Source organism: Jaculus jaculus, chromosome 10, assembly GCF_020740685.1.
Source record: "Jaculus jaculus isolate mJacJac1 chromosome 10, mJacJac1.mat.Y.cur, whole genome shotgun sequence".
Taxonomy (NCBI): domain Eukaryota; kingdom Metazoa; phylum Chordata; class Mammalia; order Rodentia; family Dipodidae; genus Jaculus; species Jaculus jaculus.
Genome location: NC_059111.1, coordinates 110,492,716 through 110,518,437, shown reverse-complemented (window position 1 = coordinate 110,518,437; position 25,722 = coordinate 110,492,716). Strand labels below are relative to the sequence as shown.

The 25,722-nt window shown below is 40.3% G+C and overlaps 1 protein-coding gene across 2 annotated transcripts in view; it reads left to right on the top strand.

Moving 5' to 3' along the window:
• The window catches only part of Dync2i1 (dynein 2 intermediate chain 1), an 80,838-nt gene that overhangs the window by 17,915 nt on the left and 37,201 nt on the right, over nucleotides 1–25,722 (top strand). For both annotated transcript variants that reach the window (XM_045160767.1, XM_045160768.1), the window contains exons 5-7: nucleotides 943–1,245; nucleotides 16,793–16,870; nucleotides 22,018–22,234. In XM_045160767.1, coding sequence (XP_045016702.1) covers nucleotides 943–1,245; nucleotides 16,793–16,870; nucleotides 22,018–22,234 — 598 coding nt within the window. The remainder of the gene's footprint in view (nucleotides 1–942; nucleotides 1,246–16,792; nucleotides 16,871–22,017; nucleotides 22,235–25,722) is intronic.

The following is a 25,722-nucleotide window of genomic DNA, read 5'->3' as shown; positions in this document are numbered from 1 at the left end:
CAGCTGGAGCCCGAGTGTCCCTTGTAATCGTGGCTGTGCACTTGTGATGCTGCAGTGACTCACCAAGCTCCCATGGTGGTTTCATAGTGTGCACATGAGTAAATGTTAGTCTTCCTTTTCGAGACTTCTCATCTGGGTGGGAATGAATAATAAGGAAACGTGACACAATATATTGTTAGAAGAGAGGTGGTAGCATCATGCTGCTGGTGTTTACCACCTGCACTGTGAGACTGGCAGCAGAGACTGTAGGGCTGTGATGAAGCTGAAGGGCCAAATAAGAATGTGGTGGAGGCAGAAGGACCAGATAGTAGTGAGAGACCAAAGGACAAATGTCGTATTTGCTTCCTAAGTGTCTGGGTTAGCTGTCTGTTGCTATAATGGAATACCAAAGGAAATTAATATATTAAGAAGAAAAGTTGAATCTGGTACACAGTTTTGGAGGTTTCAGTTCATCACTGATTGGCTGTGTTATGGAGAGGGGGTACACTGTAGCCATGCATGCTAAGATGACTCATACCTCAAGGTCGGAAGCAGAGAGGAAAAGGCAGAGCAGGAGGCAGCCCACAGTCTCCTCAGCCTTCCGAAAAGTGCACAGCACCTCCTACCAGTGCCATCCCGGGAACCAAGCCTTAATGTAGGGGTCTTGGAGGATATTTGCCATCCAGAGTATCACACTGAGGAATTTGGGCATTTTTCCAGGTCAGAGAGAAGACAGCTGGGCTTTGGTGATCTCTGTTACTTTTAGGCTTGGGTAGCCGGCATGTGTAACAATATACATACAGTTATTTTTTTTTCCTTTCTAGAACAGGAGATAAATTTTTTGGGAGACAGTAAAGAGCCAGTGGTGATCTTACGATTTCCCCAACTTTTTTGATCATAACATGCATAAAGGACTGAGTGTGTTCTCTTTGCTCACATAGTTTTCATTATTTTGTTTCATAGCTGCAATATGGAGACAACAAGGAGAATCCTCTCAGCTACTGGCTTTATAAAGAAGATGAAAGAAAACACAGGAAACCAAGAGAAACAGATCAAGAAAAGAGATACCAAGAAAAAAGCAGCACAAGAGAGAAAAGAGAAAAACATTCTAAAGAAAAGGGGAACTCTTTTTCTGACAAGGAAGGGGAAGAGAGACACAGAATAAAGCGGCATAAAGAAGGCTTCCACCTTGAAGAGGGGCGCCGAAGTCACAGGGATAAGAAAGAGAGATCATCAAAAGAAGAGCATAAGAAAAGGGAACAGAAGGTATTGTTTCTAATGCTGCACTACTTTACAGCTATCCTGAGACCAAGTCATAGAGAAAAAGTTGTCTAGATGTAGCCAGATAATGTTAAGATTTATGATCTCACAGCATGATGACAGAAAAATCCTGACATAAGAAAGGAAAGATATATTTTGGCTCATGGTTTCAGAAGTTTCAGTCAATCATGGTAAAGGAATGTGGCAGAGGAGAGAAGTTCACATATGGTAACCAGGAGTGAGAGAGAAAAAAAAAAAAAGTGAGAATGCTTTTGCTCCAGGATTTTTCCTTTTGCCTCTTTATTCCACTTGAGACCCCAGATTATGAGGTAGTGTGGTCCATAATGAGGGTGGACTTCCCCTTTAAGACACCCTCAGAGGTGTACTTTGTAAATCTCCTGGGTACTTTCTCAATCCAAGCAAGTTGACAAGGCTAACCATTATTGGAGTTATCTTGGTGAAAATGACTCAAGTTGAAATCATGTGTAGAAGTAGATTACTAACACTTTTAAAAATGATACTTTTAAGCCGGGCGTGGTGGCGCATGCCTTTAATCCCAGCACTTGGGCAGCAGAGGTAGGAGGATCAGCATGAGTTCAAGGTCACCCTAAGACTACATAGTGAATTCCAGGTCAGCCTGGGCTGCAGTGAAACCCTACCTCAAAAACAAACAAAAAAGTAATAATACTTTTAAGAAATAGGAGCTTGGTCTGGACATATGGCTTAGCAGTTAAGGCACTTGTCTGCGAAGCAAAAGGACCCAGGTTCTATTCTCCAGATCTCACGTAAGCCAGATGCACATGGTGGCACATGTGTCTGGAGTTTGTTTGTAGTAGCTAGAGGCCCTGGCATGCCCATTCTCTCTCTCTTTCCCTCTTTCTGTCTCTAATAAATAAATAAAAATGAAAAATTTGAAGAAAAAAATAGGAGCTCAAATATTTTAGTTATGTTGTGAGTGTACTTTTTTTTTTTTTTTTTGAGATAAGGTTTTGCTATATTCACAGGCTGGTTTAGAGCTCCTGGGCTAAATCAATCCTCCTGCCTTAGTTGCCCAAGGATTTAGGATTAGAGATGTATGCTACCATAACCCTCTGTTCATGTATATTTAGAAGAAATTTGGAAATCTATCATAAAATTGTGAAATTTAGTGTTAAAAAGGAAGCTGGTATTTGTTTTTTTTTTTTTTTTTTTTTTTAAATATTTTTTTGTTCATTTTTTATTTATTTATTTGAGAGCGACAGACACAGAGAGAAAGACAGATAGAGGGAGAGAGAGAATGGGCGCGCCAGGGCTTCCAGCCACTGCAAACGAACTCCAGACACGTGCGCCCCCTTGTGCATCTGGCTAACGTGGGACCTGGGGAACCGAGCCTCGAACCGGGGTCCTTAGGCTTCACAGGCAAGCGCTTAACCGCTAAGCCATCTCTCCAGCCCAGGAAGCTGGTATTTGAAGTGATTAACTTATGAATCAGTTTCAACCACAATTGAGAATATAAGTTTACAAAGAAGAATAAAAATACACAGCTGTTGATTGCAAAGGATCGCATTTCTTCCCAAATGTATCGACTTCAATGTAATTGCTTGATTTTTTCCTAAACTTGTGGTAACTTTTGTTCTTAAACATATATTCAGTCTGCTTTGGTTTTTTAGAACCTGAAGAAATTGCCTTGTTTCTTTAAAGCAGAAGCATAATCTTTGCAGGAGGTTTGGGGGGTGTCTGAGAACTTGGGGAGATTCAAATCTTCAGAGGAATTCTGGTAGTTTCAGCTAATGCCCAGGACTTTGGTTTTGCTTGTATGACTTACAGAGCTAATGTCTACAAAAAGTATATATGCAATTATTGTGGGAATCAAAAGCCATTGAATTAAGACAAGGAGCATTTAAAGTGGGAAGCGTCAGTGGTAAGAACAAGCCATGCTCTTCAAACTGTCACATATGAAGAATCGGAGTCAATCACCCTCAATACCTTTTCTTACAGCTGTATTGAAATCCCACTTGGTTTCCTGCAACCCATAACCCTCCTTTTGGATCATAATGTTCGTTTTCTTTAACAGTTCTAAAATAGTAGTAGTCTTGCCTTTTGTGATTGAAACCCTCAGGTTTCCCTAGTGTTAGACCATGGAGAGTATTCATGCCCCTGGGCTGGGGTTACTCTTCTCATAAGGTTGGAGTGAGATACTGACTGGGAGGAAGATACCCAGGAATATATGTTTATTCTGCTTATCTGAAAAATCTCTGCCTAGACCAAACTTTTTTAAGTATTCTCTCAATATCTTCAAATATACATCAACAGTTAATATAATTTTACAGTGAGCAACCAATACTTGCCACTTAGGTTCTATCACTTTTGTTTCATTGATCTTGCCTGTTGTTCATTCCTCAGGTCACATTCAGTTATTGGAAGTGTCATGCTTTAAGGTGGGCATAGATGGTACATACCTGTAATACACACATGCATACCACACATACAAAACAAAACAAAACAAAAAAACAAAAGCCAACCAAAACAAAACAAAAAGATGCATGTAAGAATGGTCAGCAGGCCAAGGCAGGAGTGAGAGTTTTAGGTTAGTGAGACCTTGTCTCAGAATCCCAAAAGAAAAAAAAGAAATGTCATACTTAAAGGTCATACTTATGTTATAGACGTCTAGTTCTGCCCTAGTAATGCCATGTGGATATATGTCTGTCTGTCTGTGTGTATCTATCTATCTTGACATATATAGCTTATTTTTATTTTTTTGAGACAGAGTCTTATGTATCCAGGCTAGCCTCAAATTCACTATGTGGCTGAGAATGACCTTGAGTTTTTGATCCTCCTGCCCCCACTTCTGAAGGGCAGGGGTTATAGATATGCCACCATAACCCTTTATATGTGGTTTTAGTGATTGAACCCAGGGCATTGAACAAAGGTGCATACTAGGTAGGCACTCTGTCAACTGAGCTACATCCTCAGCCCCTATATCTGGCTTTTATTAAGGGTTGGTATAAGAATTGCCCATTTCTGGGCTGGAGAGATGGCTTAGCGGTTAAGCGCTTGCCTGTGAAGCCTAAGGACCCCGGTTCAAGGCCCGGTTCCCCAGGTCCCACGTTAGCCAGATGCACAAGGGGGCGCACGCGTCTGGAGTTCGTTTGCAGAGGCTGGAGGCCCTGGCGCGCCCATTCTCTCTCTCTCCCTCTATCTGTCTTTCTCTCTGTGTCTGTCGCTCTCAAATAAATAAATAAATAAAATTAAAAAAAAAAAAAGAATTGCCCATTTCTTTTTTCACATTTATGGTGTGTATGTGTGATATATATGTGTGAATGCATGCATGTGTCCATGTATATGGAGGCCAGAGGACAATGTTGGGCATCTTATTCAATTACTCTCCACTTTATTTACTTATTTAAAAACTGATATTAAATGTGACACTTCAAAGCTATGACTGGAAGGAATGAGTCATTCCTTCCTACTCCCCCTCCATCCCTACTGATTGAGAAAAGGAGGAGAATAAAACAATAATCAAACACACACACCAAAACAAAACAAACAACAACAACAACAAAACAACCAACCACCAGGGTCTCTGTAGGTTTGCTGCTATTCCCCAAAATGTTGGCTGTTGCTGCCTTGCCACAATGTTGGTCCACGGAGGCAGGATTTCTGCAAGGACCATTCTTAAAGTGAGAGCTCAAGGTCTGTAGAAATGTATACTACGCTTTTGACAATGAAAATGATCTTAGAAGAGTAAAACGGCACTGCATTTAAGATTAGCTTTTCTTTAGTAAAATTTGTTGTTTTTGCTTGCATCTGTGTGGTCATTTGTGATTTAAGTAGCAAAACTGCACAGTCCTCTCGGGCTCAATCTTTTTTCTTTTCAGTTTATTTAAGGACTGTGACAAATTGGTTTGTTATGTAGTTATATTCTAATCACTTGTAGAAAGGTTTGTTATGTAGTTATGTTCTAATTACTTCTAGAAAGATTTCTAAGCACAGAGAAGTACAAAAGAAAAAAATTGCCATGGCCCCAGCCTCAGTGGTGGTCTGCTCTGTACTATGTGAAGACCTGGCAGTTCTTGTCATGTACACATATTAAGTTTTAAAAACTTACATTTAAAATTTTATTTAAATTTATTTTATTTATCTGAGAGAGAAAAAGGCAGGTAGTGAGAGTAAGAGCGAGCGAGAGAAAGAATAGGTGCGCCAGGGCCTTCAGCCACTGCAAATGAACTCAACTGCATGCACCACCTTGTTTATCTGGATTACATGGGTCCTGGGGAATCAAACCCGGGCCCTTTGGCTTTGCAGGCAAGCACCTTAACCACTGAGCAATCCCTCTAGCCCTCATATTTTTATTCATTTATTTGCAAGCAGAGAGAGAGACAAAGATACTCTGTGATGAATAGGTTGAAATCTCAGTACATCTTTCTTTTCTAATATAACAGTTTGTGAGAACTGACACATCAAAAGCGTGAATGCTTTTAACTCTTTCTGGGGCTTTTGGTGTACAGTGTGTGATGCATATTGTGTATCGTCTTCTAGACCATTCCATCTCACTTGGCATCTTAGTCTAGTCTCTCTTCTGCTCTAGATCATTCTTCGGCTCTGGCGTTCTGTGTACTCATGGGACATGTTCTTCCCTGGGGCCTCACTAGTTGAGGACTGGTGCCACAGTTCCCTCTCAGGTTTGCTAGAACACTCACTAGCTCTCTTTTCACTTACATTTTTTTCTTTTGAGAGAGAGAGTAAGTATGGGTGTGCCAAGGCCTCTTGCTGCTGCAAACAAGCTCCAGACATGTGTCACTTTGTACTTCTGGTTTTATGTAGGCATTGGGGATTGAATTCAGGCTGGCAGGCTTTACAAGCAAGTGCCTTTAACTTCTTAGCCATCCTCTCAGTCCCCTCAGACTCTCTTTCCAAGTAGCCTATCTGCACGCACTGCTTTAGGGTCTCAGATTTTTTTGTTTGCTTTGAGACAAGTACTCACTCTATAGCCCAAGTTGGCTTAGAACTTGCAGTTATCCTCCTGTCTCTGCCTCCAACAGCTGGGATTACAGGAGTGCTTAGTTTAAAAGAAGATGTCTTGTTTAGATTTTTTTTTTGTAGGTGCCTGAATCAGTGAGGTAGCTGTATTTTATGTGATTGAAGGTTCCTGGTTGTGAGGAATGAGGGGAACTTTTGTCAGGTTTGTGATTAAACAATGTGTTACCACTTTACTGTTGCAGTCAGGTTCGCATTGCTGGTAGAAATCACCCAACCAAGAGCAGCTTCTGGGAAAAAGAGATTTATTTTGGCTTACAGGCTCAAGGGGAAGCTCCACGATGGCAGGGGAAAACGATGGCATGAGCAGAGGGTGGACATCGCCCCCTGGCCAACATAAGGTGGATGACAGCAAGAGGAGGGCGTGCCAAACACTGGCAAGGGGACACTGGCTATAATACCCAAAAGCCCGCCCCCAACAATACACTCCCTCCAGGAGGCATTAATTCCCAAATATCCATCAGCTGGGAACCTAGCATTCAGAACACCTAAGTTTATGGGGGACACCTGAATCAAACCACCACATTCCGCCCCTGGCTCCCATAAACTGATATCCATACATGATGTAAAATACAATGCATTCAGTCTGACTTTAAAAGTCCCCATAGTTTTTATCTATCCCAATGATGTTCATACATCCTCATAGTTCAAGATCTTTTAACTGAGCTATAATACCAAAAAATAACCTCAAAAAACCCATAATGGCACAGAATAAATATTCACACAGCAAAAGTTGGCATTGGGCATAGCAAAGAAACATTCAACCAATACAAGATTTAAACAACCAGGGCAAACATCAAACTCTGCAGCTTCAAGTCCAACAACTCTAGCCAGTGACAAATCTTCAAGTCCGATAATTCTAACCAGTAACAAGTCTCTGGCATTCCAATTCCGCCCCTCCAGCTAGGCTACTCACAGTCCTGGAAAACTTCATTGGGGCCAGCAGCTTCTTGGCAGCCATCTCATGGTCCCGGCATCTCCACTGGGTCTCCACTGCAATCCACGGTTCATCCTCATGGCCCAATGGGGTCTCTATGCAGGCAACCAGCAAACCTGCTTCACACTGCCCATGGCCATTTCCAAAACAAACTCAATGACCCTCTTTCTAGCATTTCTTATACTCCATAATCCCAGGTGGGATGCCAATTTGTTAATCCAGGGAGGAATAAAGCAGACTTTGAAAAACAGAATACTCGTTGAGCACTCAGGCCCCTTCAAAAGAGTCTACATTCTTCCTGTTGCCCCATGCAGGTTGGCTGGCCCAATCTCAAAGGTTGTAATCTCTTAATTTTTTTTTTAATTAATTAATTAATTTATTTATTTATTTGAGAGTGACAGACACAGAGAGAAGGACAGATAGAGAGAGAGAGAGAGAGAATGGGCGCGCCAGGGCTTCTAGCCTCTGCAAACGAACTCCAGACGTGTGCGCCCCCTTGTGCATCTGGCTAACGTGGGACCTGGGGAACTGAGCCTCGAACCAGGGTCCTTAAGCTTCACAGGCAAGCGTTTAACTGCTAAGCCATCTCTCCAGCCCGTAATCTCTTAATTTCAGATGGACAAGCAGCAGTTCACCCAAAGATTTCATTTTTTCTGTGCCATATCCCTCTGCTCACACCAGTCCATTTGTATGCAATGCAACCCTGCACAACTTCTCGGGACCCGGCTATAACAGCAAGCCTCTCACAAAACCTTTTTGTAGCCCAGTGCAGACAAAGCTCTTTCTAACCCTTATAAGCCAAACCTCACAGTCCATAGTTCTTACTGCATTCAGGTCTTTCAACTCTGACCAGAATAGTCCATCAAGCTGTACTTACAGCACTGCAAGGCATCTCTTAGGCCAAGGTTTCAAATCCTCCCACATTCCTCTTGAAAATCAGCTCCGAAAGGCCAAAGCCACACAGTCAGGTGTCTAGCAGCAATCCCACTCCTTGGTACCACCTTACTGTTGCAGTCCGGTTCGCATTGCTGGTAGAAATCATCCAATTAAGAGCAGCTTCTGGGAAAAAGGATTTATTTTGGCTCACAGGCTCGAGGGGAAGCTCCACTATGGCAGGGGAAAACGATGGCATGAGCAGAGGGTGGACGTCGCCCCCAGCCAACATAAGGTGGACTACAGCAACAGGAGGGCGTGCCAAACAGGGGAAACTGGCTATAATACCCATAAGCCCGTCCCCAACAATACACTCCCTCCAGGAGGCATTAATTCCCAAATCTCCATCAGCTGGGAACCTAGCATTCAGAACACCTTAGTTTATGGGGGACACCTGAATCAAACCACCACAGATGACTATAATACTTTCACTTACTCAGGTAACATGTAATCACTCTCTTAAAGATCCTTTATTTCCCTTATATTAATTATATAACTTATTAAAAATGGCATGTAAAATAGTTATTTTGACATATACTTGTAGGATAAAGTGGTTAATAAGTGGTTAAAAGTGGATAAGTTACATTTGAGTCCACACTTGTTTTTCAGGGTTTACTAATTCTGTTTAATTCATTATTATATATGACCTAATAGTTACGGAATTCTTTCTTTCTTTGATAGAATGGTGATTACAGAAATCGGTGTGCAAGTTTGAAAAGAAATGAGACTGGCAGCCAGTAAGGAAAATATATTCTGTTGACTACTAAGTTAACATGGCTCTTATGAAGGGCTTTTACAATAAATTTTTCTAATGGGATAAACTCTACATGTTCTTCATATATTCTAGCTCTTGCCTCCACACGCAAATTATGCTTTAAGTTTACTGAAAAGGCTTGAAAACTTGGTAGTCCTATTTTGTTTTTAAAATATTGACTCATTCAGCTTTGGAGAGGAATCCCACTTTAGGGGGAATAATTCATTTGGATTCTCTTCCCATGTGAGAGCTGTTCCTCTTCAGCCTAAAGTGACATCTGCTGGTGGCAGTTCCACCCTTCATGGGTGTGATCAAACTCCTGGTTCATATCCACCAAGAACATGAGGAGGCTACATATCACCTTTCCACACAGTGTTGTAAATGCCTAACAGAATGGAGAAGCTCCCTGGCCTACAGAATCCCAGTAAGAGCTCATTGTGGACCAGCCTGGAATGGCTTTTATGTCTGCCTCTGAGGTGTGATAACTGGTACCGATACCTACCTACTTCATGAAGATTATAGACTAGAGTTTGTGTAAACATGTTTTGGATATATGCTTCAAATTTTATCTTTTGTAGTGCCAGAGACTGAACCTAAGGTTTTACTGTGCTTAACACCACCAAGCCCTGAGCACTGGAGTTTATATTTGCCCTATATAACTGACAACTGTAGTTAATATTTTCTTTTGATGTATTAGAAAAACTTAAATCTTGTCCATATTTTTTCCTAAGTTTGAATAAAGCTTGAACTTAGACCTAATAAGTCCAATTCCCAGATTTTTTTTTTTTTGAGGTAGGGTCTTGCTCTAGCCCAGGTTGACCTGGAATCAACTATGTAGTCTCAGGCTGGCCTCAAAGTCACAGTGATTCTTCTATTTGTCTCCCAAGTACTGGGATTAAAGGTGTGTGCCACTATGCCCGGATCAATTCCCAGATTTTTTTTTTTCAAGGTAGGGTCTCATTTAGCACAGACTGACCTGAAATTCACTATGTAGTCTTAGGGTAGCCTTGAATTCATGGTGATCCTCCTACTTCTGCCTCCCCAGTGCTGGGATTAAAGGTGTGCACTACCATGCCCAGCTCCAATTCCCAGATTTTTAACCTTAAGATCTACTCAAATGCACAGTGAGGCTCCATTTAAGTGGTTAACCTACATGTTATGTTAAATTGGTTCAAATGAAACTGTAAAAATCAAGAATCATTTTTAAACTTGAAAACCTTTAGGTCTCAACTAACATAAAATATTAAAAATAGAAAAGATTTCAATACAAATCTTTTGGAAATGCAAATACTATTTAGCATAAAATTGTACTCAGGATTGATTAGCTAAGAGTTATAGAAAACTTCTAGGGTTCTTAAAGAATAGAAATTTGTACACATACAAAATTTTGACAGAATGCAGATTCTTCTGTGTACTGGAGATATTTCTATCTTGAATTGTTGATAAAATAGTAAAAATGTGAGGAATACTTTAGCATTTATAGTTTGAATAAAACAGTTTTCCAGCTTCTAGGTTTTTTTTTTGGGGGGGGTTTCGAGGTAGGGTCTCACTCTGGCCCAGACTGACCTGGAATTCACTATGGTGTCTCAGGGTGGCCTTGAACTCACGGCTATCTTCCTTCCTCTGCCTCCCGAGTGCTGGGATTAAAGGCATGCGCCACCACGCCCGGCCTAGTTGTTCTTTAAAAAAAATATATATGTGTGTGTGTGTGTATATGTATGTATGTATGTATGTATTTTTTATTTATTTGATAGAGAATGAGGGAGGAGGAGAGAGAGAGAGAGAGAGAGAGAGAATGGGCATGCTGGGGCCTCTAGCCACTGCAAACGAACTCCAGATGCATGTGCCCCTTTGTGCAGCTGGCTAACGTAGGTCCTGGGGAATCGAACCTTGGTCCTTTGGCTTTGTAGGCAAATGCCTTAACTCCTAAGCCATCCCTCCATCCCTTCTAGTTGTTTGTAATCATATTAATGTCTTGATAAAAGTTCATTGTGATGTGAAAAATTTTGATTTTGATCACATTTGCTTTCTAGGCTTGCAGAAAATTTAGTAAGGAATAATGGAAAAGATAGAGAGTCCAAAAGGAAGGTAAGACCACCTATATTAAAATGATGCGGATCTTATTATAAACAAGATAAGCTGTGTCTGAGTTGGGTTTTTGGGTGAGAACAAGATTGAGACCAGGTTGCTGTAGATTGTTTATTTGTGTGGTCATGGTGCGGGCATAATAGAAACCCACTTTGGATTAAAAGATATAGCTAAATTAAAAGTAAAAACACATAGCTGGGTGTGGTGGTGCACACCTTTAATCCCAGCACTCAGGAGGCAGAGGTAGAAGGAGCTCCTTGAGTTTGAGGCCACCCTGAGACTACATGGTGAATTCCAGGTCAGCCTGGGCTACAGTGAGACCCTACCTCAAAATAAATAAATAAATAAAAAGACAAAAATAAGCTATTAAATGCCACCAGTAAGAAAGCAGGAGTGGCCATTCCAATATCCAACAAAATAGACCTTGAGATAGGTATTTTATAGTAATGGAATAATTAGTAAAGAAGGAAGATATAACATCTTCAATGAATATAGACTCAATGAGAGCCCCAACATATGAGAAGCAAAAGTCATCAGAATTGGAGTAAAAGTTGACTATACACAATAATACAGACTTTAGCTAAACCTAAGTTTGACTGATGATTTCATGGTAACAGTTTATACAAGTTAGATGAAAGAGACCAAATCATCAATGTACATATTACCTAGAGTGCTTCAAGGAGAAGTTGAGGAGACGTATGATGAGTGAAGATTACATTAGTCTACCAGACACCTGTTAGTATCAGTGTACAACTGGCGGTGTCCTCATGTGGTTGTTTTCCTGTGTTCAGTGCTGTGTTTATGTACAGTGAGAATTGTGATGTTTGTTGCTTTTCTCACTTAGTCCCTGTGGGAGGGGCAGTGCCTCAGACTGTACTCTCCCACTCTGTGGCACCTATATTTTCTTCCGTCCTTCACTATTTAGCCAAGAAACAGAGGAAGCTTCCCTGTAGCATCTATGATCTTCTGATCCATGGACTTCTGACTTGGTTCTCACTACCGGGCATGAATTCTTTCCCATTGAGTGAGCCTCATAGCCAAGTAGAGAGCAGTTGATTATCCCCATAGTCTGTGTGTCACTGTTGCACAGGAATGTACATCTTGCCTGGCTGGTTGAGTTTCTAGGAGGAATAGTTTTTGAGGGAAATTAGGAGTTTTCTGTACAAGTGCTGCATGTCTCCTTCCTAGAATCTTATTTTTCTGCAAAATTCTTGCTCGTTCCATGAGATCCAAACACAGGTAGCCTTTTGATGTGCTATGAGACTTCCCAAAACTCCCAGAGCCTGACGGGGCCTGTCTTCTCTCACAGAGCTCAGAGGATATCCACTTTACTTGTGGAGGTATGGTAAAATGTCAGTGCACTCTGGCACTAGGTGCCTGGCTAGGAGGATCTCGATTACCTTTTCTCGCTCCATGGAAGGATGAGCAGTAATGCTGTGGTCCCCTTAGCAGTGTGCCAGGACCATGGAATCTGGCAGTGCAGACCAGACCTGGGCCAACGGCTTTGCTTTTCTATTGGTCTATTGTGATGGTGCAATTTGGGTACAGCTTTGGTGGGAGTGCACTCATGGTAAAGTACGGGAGCTACCTATTTGCAGTTTGTTGTAAAAGAATAAATTAAAAATATTTTTATGTATTTTTCACGTGTGTGTGTGTGTGTGTGTGTGTGTGTGTGTCTTTTGCTGCTACAAACAAATGCCTGTCCAGTGTGGGAATGAACTATCAGAACAAACTGGCAATGAACTATAAGAATGAAATATGGGAAATAACTGTGCTAATATGTATATATTTGATTTTCAAGTTTATTTATTTTTACATGTGAAGGGTTACACCAGGGTCTCTTGTCACTGCAAATGAATGCCCACCTGGCTTTACATGGGCAACTTAGGGAATTGAATTCCAGTCTGGCAAGCTTTACAAGCAAGCACCTTTAACTGCTGAGCCATCTTTCTGGTTCCCAAAGCTCAATATTTTTTTTAAAAAAGGATCTATTTCATTCGTGTGTGTGTGTGTGTGTGTGTGTGTGTGTGTGTGTGTGTATGTATGTATGTATTCACACAGACACACACGCATATATATATAGACAACTTCTGTACTTACAGACAGTAAATCATGATATTTCCCTCCTGTCCCCCACTTTCCCCTTCACAACTTTGCTCTCCATCATATTCCCTCCCTCTCTCTATTAGTCTCTCTTTTAATTTGATGTCATCATCTTTTTCTATTATGAGGGTCTCGTGTAGGTATTGCCAGGCACTGGGTGGTCATGGATATCAAAGCCAATTTCTGTCTGGACAGTTGCATTATAAGGAGTGATACCCTTCCTTTGGCTCTTAGATTCTTTCTACCTCCTCTTCCACAGTGGACCCTGAGCCTTGGAGGGTTTGAGGTGTTTCAGTGCTGGACACTCCTTCTTCCCTTCTCAGCACTTTGTTGCCTTTTGGATCATCCCAGTGGTCATCACCATCTGAAAAGAGAAGCTTCTCGATCCAGAAGTGAGAGTAGCATTAATATATGAGTATGAACATTAAGTGTAGTGCTTTCAGGGCAACTTGGTGAGAATAATATATGCACTTATCCAGACTAGAGCAGGCTTTATACCCTAAGGCTCATGACCTCCCCTGCTATAGGCTTTTGATTAGGTTTTCAGTACCAGCCATGTATTCCCTCCCATAGTGCAGGCCTTCAGTTCAATTAGAGAGCAGTTGGTTTCCCCCAGAGCAGGCATGCCACTATTGCACTTATTCAGTCATTTGGCCTGTGTGCCCAAACTTGAGGCTTCCAATTTCTGCTGTTTTCATCTCTGGTAACTTCTGTCTCTTATAGGGCTACATACAGTGCAGCTTTTTCCAGCCTTAAGTTGGCTGGTCTATAGGGAGGTTTTCTGCTCAGCATCAGTTTGATTTCTCAGTGACTTTTCTGCTTAGGCATATGAAGTCTTCAGCAATAGAGTCTTACTATCTGTTTCTCAAGGGAAACCAAGGGCTTTGGCAATAGCCTATAATGTTTTAGAGACAACATGGACTTCCCTGGCCAATAACTCACTGGCACTGAAAATTTTCTAGTAACAATCCATGGCTCTGGATGTACCATTATTCAAAAAGGTAGGTTTTCATATGTCTTATTCAGAATAATTTGAATTTTGATTGACCTTCCCCCTCACCCTCATTTTACACAATCTCTTCCCCTGGCCTTTTCCCCTTCCTGAAATCTGTTCTTCTACTTACATATATACAATACTATCCCCTCAAGTCCTTCCCTCTCCTCCTTCCCTTCTGGGCCTGGGTTATCTCACTTAGTATAATCCTTTCCAGGTCCACCCATTTCCTTGCAAATTTCATTTTTATATACCTCTGGATAGAACTCCATTGTGTAAATGTACCACATCTTTATTATCCATTCATTTGTGGAGGGACATCTAGGCTGGTTCCATTTTCTAGCTGCTATGAATAGAGCACTATGCTAATATTCTTATAGACCTTATAAATAACTTTTCTGAGAATATTACTGTGAAATTTTTTTTAGATTCCTGACTTGTAACTTGCCCTGAAGTTAATCTTATAACCATGTAATAAAGCAATGTGATTAGGTTTCCTCTGCCTTGGTGTATCTTTGGCCTGAATAGGACAGATGTTCAATATTGACAAGGAATGTTTAGAGATGCTGACTGACTTTAATATTTGCCCAATTTCTTTAGTAGCCTGGTTAGATTCTTTTTTTTAAAAAAATATTTTATTTTTATTTATTTGACAGAGAAAGAGAATGGGAGAATGGGCGCGCCAGGGCCTCTAGCCACAGCAAACAAACTCCAGATGCGTGCGCCTCCTTGTACATCTGGCTAACGTGGGTCCTGGGGAATTGAACCAGGGTCATTCGACTTATTTGAGAGCAAGAGAGAAATAAAGAGACAGATAGAGGAAGAGAGAGAGAGAAGAAGAATGGGTGAGCCAGGGCTTCTAGCCACTGCAAACAAACTCCAGACACATGCACCACCATGTGTATCTGGCTTATGTGGGTCCTGGGGACGCAAACCTGGGTCCTTAAGCTTCACAGGCAAGCACCTTAACCACTGAGCCATCTCTCCAGCCCTGTGGTTAGATTCTTGACCCAGAATCAGTGTGCATGTGTGAGAAGTGCTAACTATGACGTTGGAGACAATGGGATCAGTAACAAATTACCCACAGAACTGCCACAGATCTGCTGGTGAGGACAGGTGGGCTTAGCATGATTACATTTGTGACTAGGAGTGTGTGTGCTCTGCATCAGCAGAGCTTAGTGTGATTACATTTGTGACTAGGAGTGTGTGTGCAATGCATCAGCAGAGCTTAGCATGGTTACATTTGTGACTAGGAGTGTGTGTGCTCTGCATCAGCAGAGGGCCGGTCACACCCATCAATCCCTTCCTTTAACACATGTTTAAGGGTTATCCACAAAGTTCATTGCCCTTTGTCTATTCAGTGTTCAACTTGTTCAGGTATTACTATTTTTGGCAATTCAATAAACATACTAATGAATCCCTGTCAATGGGAGCTAAAGCTGCAGAGAATCAGAGCAGCAGCAGTGGTGTATGCAGCGGGCTCGCCCTGAGGTGACTCCAGGAGTCCTTTTATTTATTTATTTATTTTGAGGTAGGTTCTCACTTTAGCTCGAGCTGACCTGGAATTCACTATGTAGGCTCAGGGTGACCTCAAACTCATAACCATCTTCCTACCTCTGCTTCCCAAGTGCTGGGATTAAAGGCATGTGCCACCACGCCTGGCCAGTTTTCTTTCTCTAATCCCAGGCTCTGCTATAGATGCAACTAGCCTACTGTTTCGAAATGACAAGGGTTAGTCTCCTGCTTCTCAGGGTCTGCTCTTAGAAGCGGCTTGTCATTCTTGAAAAAATGACTCCAAGGGTTAATTTAGATAATTCTGGGGCCATGTCTTGCAACTAGGCAGTCTGACTTTATGTGGGTGGTTGGGGAATTCAGCCTAGGCTGGTAGGCTTTGTAAGCAAGCACCTTTTAAGCACTGAGCCATCTCTCTAGCCCCAAGAATACATTTTGTTTTGCTGTTGGAGTTAAAGAATTTTATGTAAAAGGCTATGTTTATTAAACCTTTTTTTTCCCCTTTGGATTTTACCTATGTTAATAAGAGTGGCATTTCCTTCTTTTATTTTATTTTTATTTTTTGTACACTTGAAATTTTTTTGATAAATATTGATTTATTTTCACTTGATCTATAGAAACACTAAAGATTGTACATGTTAATGGGATATCATATAATGTTTGATATATGTATACATATGTGATGTTTCAATCAGGGTAAGCATGTCTATCTTCTAGGCATGTATCATTTGTTTCTAGTAAAAACTTTTAAAATCCTCTCTAATAGATTTTTAAAATGTATAGTATAAGGATATTCCTTAGAAGAAGAATTCAAAGTTAAGTTATACCGTTATACTTATAAACATATTTTAAAATAGCACCGTCAGAGCTGGAGAGATGGCTTAGTAGTTAAGTGCTTGCCTGTGAAGCATAAGGATCCAGTTCATGGCTCCATTCCCCAGTACCCACGTATGACAAGGGGGCACATGCATCTGGAGTTCACGTGCAGTGGCTGGAGGCCCTGATGTGCCCATTCTCTCTCTCTCTCTGAATCTTTCTCTCTCTGTCTGTTGCACTCAAATAAATAAATAAAAATAAACAAAAATAAATAAATAAAAACAATAGCACCATCACATGAACCTTGGAAAACAAACACATTTTTAGCCTATTAACAATACTTAAATTTATGATTGAATTTTTTTTTGTTTCATATTTGATTTTTTTTTTTAACCTCTAGGAAATTGAAAAGGAAGACACTGATCTAGAGACTGCTGGAGCTGATGACTATTCAGCCAGTTTTGAAGATGATTTTGAAGTATGTGTAAAACTGATCCCCCCCAGTTTAACAATTTATTCTTTTTAAAAGTTTCTTAATTTAAATTATTATTATTATTAACAACATATTTTATATGGATACATCATGTGTTAGTACCCTTTTTTCCCTCATCCCAGCCCCCATTCTGCTGGGGACCCTCCTCAGTGGGGTTGCAGCTATTCCCTATGGGGTTGTGGATTATGGGTTGTGGGAGCATCACTCTCATTTAGTGGGGGAGGCAATACCTCTGGGCATAATGTCCCAACCTGTGGTTTTACAGTCTTTCTGCCCCCTCTTCCGCAAAATTCCCTGAGCCATGGTGGGTAAGTTTTAAATCTACTTCAGTGATGAGCTCTTAGGAGCCTTTGAATCTCTGCTTTGGTAGATGTTGAGTATCCTCAGGGTCTGTCTCCTACACCCTGGTGCTGATTGTCAGGTGTAGCATGGCAGCAGCACTCAGGCTCATCTCCCCAATTCCTCTGTGGTTTCAGCTGTGGCTTGGCTGAAGTGCCAGGGGTCGAATGTCTCCTTGGGTCAAGGGACTTGTTATTGAAGTAGGTAGATTGTAAGTCTCATATCTCCCTGGGTCTCTCTACCTTTTGAAAAAGAAGAACAGAATCTCCAGTGGAGAGTGAAGTCAGCATAGTTTAAATGGGATAAGTATTATTAATATAGGGTGAATTTGATGTCTGTAACCTGCATTTTTTAGCCAAAGACTAGTGAGAGCTCGACACTGGAGAACATAATCTTTGTCTCCATAGGAATCTGATCTGGTTCCCAATTCCAGATATGGGTTTTTTGTTTGTTTGTTTTGAGGTAGGGTCTCACTCAAGCTCAGGCTGACCTGTAATTCACTATGGAGTCTCAGGGTAGCCTCGAACTCTCAGTGATCCTCCTACCTCTGACTCCCAGTGCTGGGATTAAAGGTGTGCGCTACCATGCCCAGCTAGATATGTGTTTCTTTACACTGAGTGAATCTCTTAGCCAATAAAACTCCAGTGGGGGAGGGGAGGGAAATACAATGGGTGGTTGTCTGTAAGTATAGAAGTTGTCAAAAAATACAAAAAAAATATTTTTTTTTAAAAAGAAAGCTATTAATTACCCACCAAGGCTGTGTGCTACTATTGCATTGGCATGTATATCCTGTCAGCATGTTTGCTTCTGAGTAGCTCAGGCCTCTGGTTGCTCAGACCGTTGACCACTTTCCCTCAGTAGCTCATGTAGTACTTTCCAGCACTAGACAGGGTGTCTGGGGACTGGCTCTGTTCCAGATTCCAACCAGGTCTCTCCAATAGGATCTTACTTTTTGCCTCAGGCAGGTAATCAAGTGTTTTGACAGAAACCTGTCTTTATTTGGGGACCTTGTAGGTCTCTCCAATCAATAGCTCAATATAGGTAGCAACCAGTTTCTGGTACTGGGAGTTACAGGCCAGAGGGGGAAAAATTTAAACTTAGGCTTCATCTTACCCTTTCCAGTGTACTTCTTTTCAGGTGCTTCCCCTTACACCTTTTGAGGGTTATGTTTTTTAGTCTTATCTACAAGGTACAATGGTACTAGTTCATTTTGGATTTAGCTTTGTATTTGTCCCGCCCCCCTCTCATTTTCCCTCCTCTGAAACCCTTCCATCCCTGTCGTCTGGGCCTTGAGTTGCCTATCAGGTATGTCTTCAACTTGAGCTGGTACAGGTTAGAACCACAGATAAGTGAGACTATGCAGCATTTGTTTTTCTGTGATTGTGTTAGTTTTCTATGTGTCTGTCCATTTTTCTGCAAATTTCATTGTATCATTTTTTTCTTACTACAGAGGAAAATTCCATTGTGTAAGTGTACCACAACTTCGTTATCCATTCATCCAATTATGAGCACCTGGGTTGATTCCAGTTCTTAGCTATATGGAGTGGAATTTGTGTTTGGTGAGATGAGTGGGTCTAGTTTCATTTTTATACATGTGGCTATCCAATTTGTCCAGCACCATTTATTGAAAATGATGTTTTTTTTTCTCCAGTCTGTGTTATTGGCATCTTTGTCAAAGATCAAGTAGCTATAGCTACTTGACCTAAGGTTTGGGTCTTCAGTTTTGTTCCATTGATCTATATTTCTGTTTTTATGCTAGTACCATGCTGTTTTTGTTACCATGGCTTTGTAATATAGCTTTAAATCGGGTATGGTGATACCTCCAGAGGTGTTTCATTTGCTGAGGATATGTGTGGATTTCTGAGGCTTGCTGCCATTCCATATGAATTTGGGATCAGTTTTCTGTCTCTGTGAAGAATGCTACTGGAATTTTTATTGGTATTGCATTAAATTTGTATATTGCTTTTGGTAGAATTGCCATTTTTACAGTATCAATTCTACCTATCTTAAGAGCATGGGCAATCTTTCCATCTTCTCAAGTTCTCCTTGAGTTCTTTCTTAAGTTTCTTTATATAGGTCTTTCACATCCTTTGCTAGTGAAATTCTAAGGTATTTAATTTTTTAAGGTACTTAATTTTTTTGTTGCTATTGAAAATGGGACAGCCTCACTGATTTCTTTCTCCATGTATTTGTCCTTTCCATATAGAAAGGCTACTAATTTTTGTGTGTTGATTTTGTATCCTGCCACTTTATTGAAGGAATTAATCACCTTTAGAAGTTTTGAGATGGAGACTTTCGGGTCACTTACGTATAGGATCATGTCATCTGCAAATAGGCTAATCTGACTTATTCCTTTCCAATTTGTACCTGTTTTATTCCTTTTTCTTGTTTTATTGCTTGGGGTAGGGTTTCTAGTAGTATGTTGAAGAGCAGTGTTGTGTTTTTGTTATCATTCAATTCTTGGAATTTTACAATTTCTTTTTTGTTTTCTTCTATAACTCGTTCATTGTTTAAAAGTGTGTTGTTCAGTCTCCAGGAGCTGGTGGAATTCCTGATGTGTCTCTTGTTAATTTCTAGCATTAAAGCATTGTGATCTGATATGATTTAGCCCTTGCCATGATGGGGTGCTTTATGGAGTTTTGTGTCTTCTTGTGTTTTGTACTTTTTTGAGTCTGGTCTAGTTTTGGTTATTGTGATCATCATCTTGTAGGCTCTTGAGTTTGGTTGTTTGACTCTTCTGTGTGGAGTATTCCGAGAAGTATTCTGTCCAGGTTTGGCTTTGTGTTTATATAATCATAGAGTTGACTTTTTTCATGGAAAGTTTTCCTTTCACCATCTATTATGAGGGATATTTTTACTGGGTACAGTAGCTTGGGTTGGAAGCTATAGTTTTTTAGACTTTGAAGTGGTTCCATTCCAGGCCCTTCTGGCTTTCAGGGTTTCCATTGAGAAATCTGAGGTAATTCTGATATGAGTGCCTTTGTATATTGTGAGTTATTTCTTGCTGCTTTTAACACTCTTTCTTTGTTTTCATTGCTAAGAGTTTTAAGTATGATGTGCTTTGGAAAGTTTCTTCTTTGGTCCTGTCTGTTTGATGTTCTGTGTGCTTCTTGTATCAGATGGGCCTCTCTCAAGATACTGGGAAATTTTTCTTCAATAATTTTGTTGAATCTGTTCGCTATGCCTCTGGTTTGGATTTCTTCTCCTTCTCTTACACCTATGATCCAGATGTTTGGTAGTTTTAGGAATTTTAGGGTATCCCACAGTTTTAGGATATCTCACAGTTCTCCCATATTCTGTTCACTTTATGTTTTTAACTTAGCAAAGTTTTTGGCCTCCTGATCAATATCTTCTGTCTTGTCTTCCAGCTCAGAGGTTCTGTCTTCCACATGAGTGTTAGTGAGGAGTTCTAGAGAGGTTTTATAAGTTCTATTTGATTATTGTTTACTGTTGTGTTATTTTGCATGGTGTCCATCTCTTTTTTGAGGTACAGTTTCAGTTTGAGGTTTGAGTTTCTTGATGCTTCCTGGAATTCATTCTTGCATTTGATCAGTGTTTGTTAAGCATAATCAACTGGTTATTGAGATATTCTATTTGTTGACTTATCTTCCATTCATTTATATCTGTTTTGAGGCTTCTTACATTTTCTTCAATAAGTTAAACCTAGTGTCAAAAGCTCAGTGCTCTAAGAGATGATTCAGCTGAATTTCATTGATGTAATTATTGGTTTCTTTGATGGTTTGCTTCCAGTTTAGCATTTCTTTTGAGCAGGTCACATTGATTGTTCTGTTTTCATTTTGGGATTGAATTTATACTCATTTTTCTATGATGTCTTTGGAGGTTTCCATTGTGGGGCTAGGCATCCTTGGTGATTTCTCAGTTTTTGACTTTTTTTTTTTTTTTTTTTTTTTGCATTGTAGTCTACCCATCTTGGGAAACATTTTATTCTATTGAGGGGGAAGCAAGTATTTGTCCTTGCAGGATCTTCAGTGGGTGGTGTTTCCTTGTGTGCACCCTCTGGAGCAGGGATCCCCAATTTTTTTTTTTTAAGTGTTAATGCTGATGGGCTCACGCCTTTATTTTATTTATTTATTTATTTATTTGAGAGCGACAGACACAGAGAGAAAGACAGATAGAGGGAGAGAGAGAGAATGGGCGCGCCAGGGCTTCCAGCCTCTGCAAACGAACTCCAGACGCATGCGCCCCCTTGTGCATCTGGCTAACGTGGGACCTGGGGAACCGAGCCTCGAACCGGGGTTCTTAGGCTTCACAGGCAAGTGCTTAACCGTTAAGCCATCTCTCCAGCCCACCCAATTTATTCTTAAAAATCATCTTATGTATAGTAATTCAGTGGCTTTTTCTCTTTTCTTCATATATGATATGATATGATATGATATCTTGATTTAGGTCTACTTGTTGTCTAGTAAAGCTTGCTACATGTCCACCAGTCTTAGCGATTAAGTTATTTTATTGTTTGATTGCACTCAATCAAACATGGATATATGTATATTAACCTAACTATATAAATGTGTGGAGATTCATATTCTTAGCACAACATGTATACATGATTAACAGTTTTTAGTGTTCATGGTTTTGTATTGTATGGTTCATTTTTAGGAAGAAAAAGCAGCAGTATGTGCAGATTTACAATCCAGTATCATTGAAACCAGTGAATTGTAAATTCTTAGCTATAATAAGTACTTTATTTAACAATTTTAAATATATTTTGGTTCCCTTGACTGTTGCTTAACTCATTTGTCTTAAGAGTACCACAAGGCAATTATTGCTTGTAGGACTATGAAGATGACTTTGAGGTTTGTGATGGAGATGATGATAGCAACAATGAGCCTGATTCACAAGGGAAAACTGAAGAACTTCCTTTGGCCCAAAAAAGGGAAATACAAGAAATTCAAAAAGCCATCAATGCAGAAAACGAACGGGTTGGCGAGTTATCTTCAAAAATGTTTCAGAAGCAAGGTCGAATGGAGTATGAACAGGAACCCCAGGCAGGTACGTAGGTGAATGTTCAGCACAGGGGTCCCTGTGCTGTTGATCCATGTAGACATTGCTGCAGAGTTCCACCAAGAAGGAACACTGAGCATTTTATGTATCAGTTGACACTTTGTCCTGTGCCTCAAACTTCTGAGAGATCTCATGACAAGAGTTGTGCGTGTTAAGGGTTATCTTGTGAACAGAGCCTGCATGCCACTTGCTGCCCAGCACTGAAGCCTGAGGTAGTTGTGAGACATCAGTCACCATGCTCCATGTTGAGCTTTGCATATTTCCTGTGCTGTCAGTCCCCTGTGCAGTCGGCATGCATAAGCTCTTGTTCCTCTTGATGATGCCTTCCTTGTGTTTCCGTCAGACAAAGTTGTCAGCAGGAAACTTAGGCTGTATGTTAGCAGAGGCAGAGAAGAGCCCTATGAGGTGGGCAACAGGCCAGGTCAAAATCACAGAGGCCTAGGGATGCCACACAGAGCAGAGGAGAACCCCTTGAGGTGGGCACCAAGCCTGGCAAGCTCCACAGAGGCCCAGGGATACCCTGCAGTGCAGAGGACAGCCTTGTAAGGGAGGCAGGAGGCCCAGTTAGTTCCACAGAGGTCCAAAAACACCCATAGAGCAAATGTGAGACCCATGAGATAGGCAGCCAGCTTGATTAGCCCCACAGAGGCCCAGGGATAGCACTCTATAGGGGCTGTCAGGAAACACATTATCTCTTACACCTTTGTTTTCCTTTGATTTTTTTTTTTTTTTGTGGAAATAAGAGTATATTTTCTCCAAATTCTTGACATCTGGAATGATAAGTTACTTATGAGAATAGGAGTAAATATTTAAAAAATATTTAAAGGAAGAGATGGGCATCTGATAAAATATTAGTTCCAAGATAGCACTAAAATGTGAAATGGAACAATGTTAAAAAAATTAGTGGAAATTAAATGATCTTGTAATCAATTATAAATGCAGTTAGTTGTAATTAGCAATTAGTGCAGTGTAAGCATTCATATGGAAACCTGGGAGAACCAGTATTCATATTTATTTTGTGTCCACTGCAAAAGTAGCAAATCTCTTTGGCAATGTGGATATTGAGACAGTGTTCTGTAGATTGATAGCTAGAAATACTCCTTTGTGGCCAGGGATACTGGCCTTGGCAGAAGGAAGGACCCAGCCTCATTTTTACTATATTGACTGGCTAAGATCCAGTGATTGGTGCCATGAACTGACAATAGGGTGAAAATGCGCCCCGACTATATAGCACCAGCACACGGGGGATTATGGGTATTTGGATCCTTTCTGCCCTGAGCTGAAGAGGGTGCAGGATTTCTTTCCCAAAGTTCCCAATTTTCCCAACAGATCTATGAACAATCTTTTCATTTCCTGTGTTTATGCTTATCATGATCTTATTAGCCTTTACCAGATTAATATAGTAATTTGTCACTCTTACACACAATGGTCTCCAGACAGTGAGAGCTACCATCTTGGCTGTCCTTAGTGTTGAGCTAGTGCAGCGGCACTGAGTGGAAGGGTGAACCCAGTGACAAAGTTTTCTGAACTATAGAAGCCAATTCAGAGTATGCTTAATAGCACTCATTCTGGAGTTGTAATTCCTGGCTCATCCCTGGCTAGCTCTATGACTTTGGTTAGTTACATAACCTCTCTGTGCCTTAAGAATAAGACCTTTTTTAGAATTGTCGAGTTAATATGTTCACTCACAAACACACACACACACATACACACACACACACACTCCATAATGGTATATACTAAGGGCTAAGCAGTGTTTACTGAGACTGCTGTTTAATCACATCAGTACCTGAAGGTGTTTGTTTTCTCATCCTGCTTGTCTACCTGCAGCTATCACAGTGTTCTTTTGTGGGAACATCTTGCTGCCTTCTGGAATGTATGAAAACCTTGTTTTTTCTTGTGGCTATAGGAAACTGAGAAATACCTTTCTGTAGTACACTGAGCTCTACCATGGTGTCTGGGAGAATTCATATAGCTCCAAAATACAAACCTTCACCTGTTGGTGAATGAATATTTACAAGTGTTGATATCTTCCTCAGATGTGTCAGTCAGTAGTATTCCAGCATTTGCATCTTAATTCTATGATTCAAACATGGGTACTAATTTTCCCATTTTTAAAGCTGGGACAATGAGCCTCTGAAGATCTTGGTGCACACTGATGCTCATGGACATGGCTTACCCTAGTTCTCATGGTAGCCTGTACAGTGGATGTTCTGATGAGAAATCAGAAGTGTAGAGGTGAAGTGACCCACTGTTATGAAGCAAGACCTGAGTAGTGCTAGAACTTGGTGTCCTGATCCAGATCCATGGAATTATCCAGAGCCATACTCTCTACATCACAGATCTTGAGATTTATCATGAGAATCAAAAGTAAATGCATATACAGAAAAGGATTCTGATGATTTATAAAACTGCAATACAATAGAATTGTCTATTATGCTCCTATTAAACTCTGTCACATGTCCAAAAGGAAGGAGAAGACAAAGACATAATCAAAATAAATATATGTGGCTAAATAAATACAGGGGACCACGGTGACTATTAGGGAAGAGCAGTGGAATGGGGAACACTAAATAATCACGAAGGATAGAAGATGGAGTTTTGTATTACAATATGAATATTTCTTGCCAACTGAATGATGAGTTCATCACATCTTTGGAAATCTTAATCTCCCAGTGAAGCAAATGCTCACACTTTCATTTGTCTTGACCTCTTTGATGGGTTAAGTAATTGATCTAATCTTTATTTATACATACTATTTTTTTTTTAGCTATTTTACATTTATGTTCCAGTTCCTTTATTCTAGAATAGTTGTCCCCTTCCTCCTTGTGAATGTGTTCCAAGATGCCCAGTGGATGCCTGAAATTGTGGTTATTTAGAACTCAATAGATACTGTATTTTCTTCTCTCCATGTATCCTTGTGATCAGATTTAGTTTATAAATTAGGCATAGTAATAGGTCAACAGGAACAATAAAATAGAATAATTACAGCAGTCTGCTGGGGCTGCAACTTTTGTAGCTTAGAATGCTATAGCAAAATTATGACTTTCTTTTTCCTTAATATTTTCATGGGTAGATGTCTTTTAAACTATAGGCTTTAGAAAACTCAGCATATGATTTTTTTCTTCCTTTAAGTTGAAAGCACTTATCTTTTTATTTTGAGGAAGCACCTTACGACTTCTTTGTCTTATCCAAATTGCCAGATTTTATCATACCATCAGACCAGAATACAATCTAAAATTTATGAATTGTTTATTTTTGGAATTATTAATGTAATAGTTCCAGAGCTGAGGTTACTGTAAGTAGCTGAAATCTCTGAAGGTGAAATCACAGTTAAGTTTTTACTATATTCTTTTTTTAAATTATTTTTCAATATAGGTAAGGGTGAGAACAGAGAATCATATCCTATATATATATTCTTAAATATATCTAAAACTCCTAGGTTTATGGTGGCACATAGCAGTCAGTAAATTTTG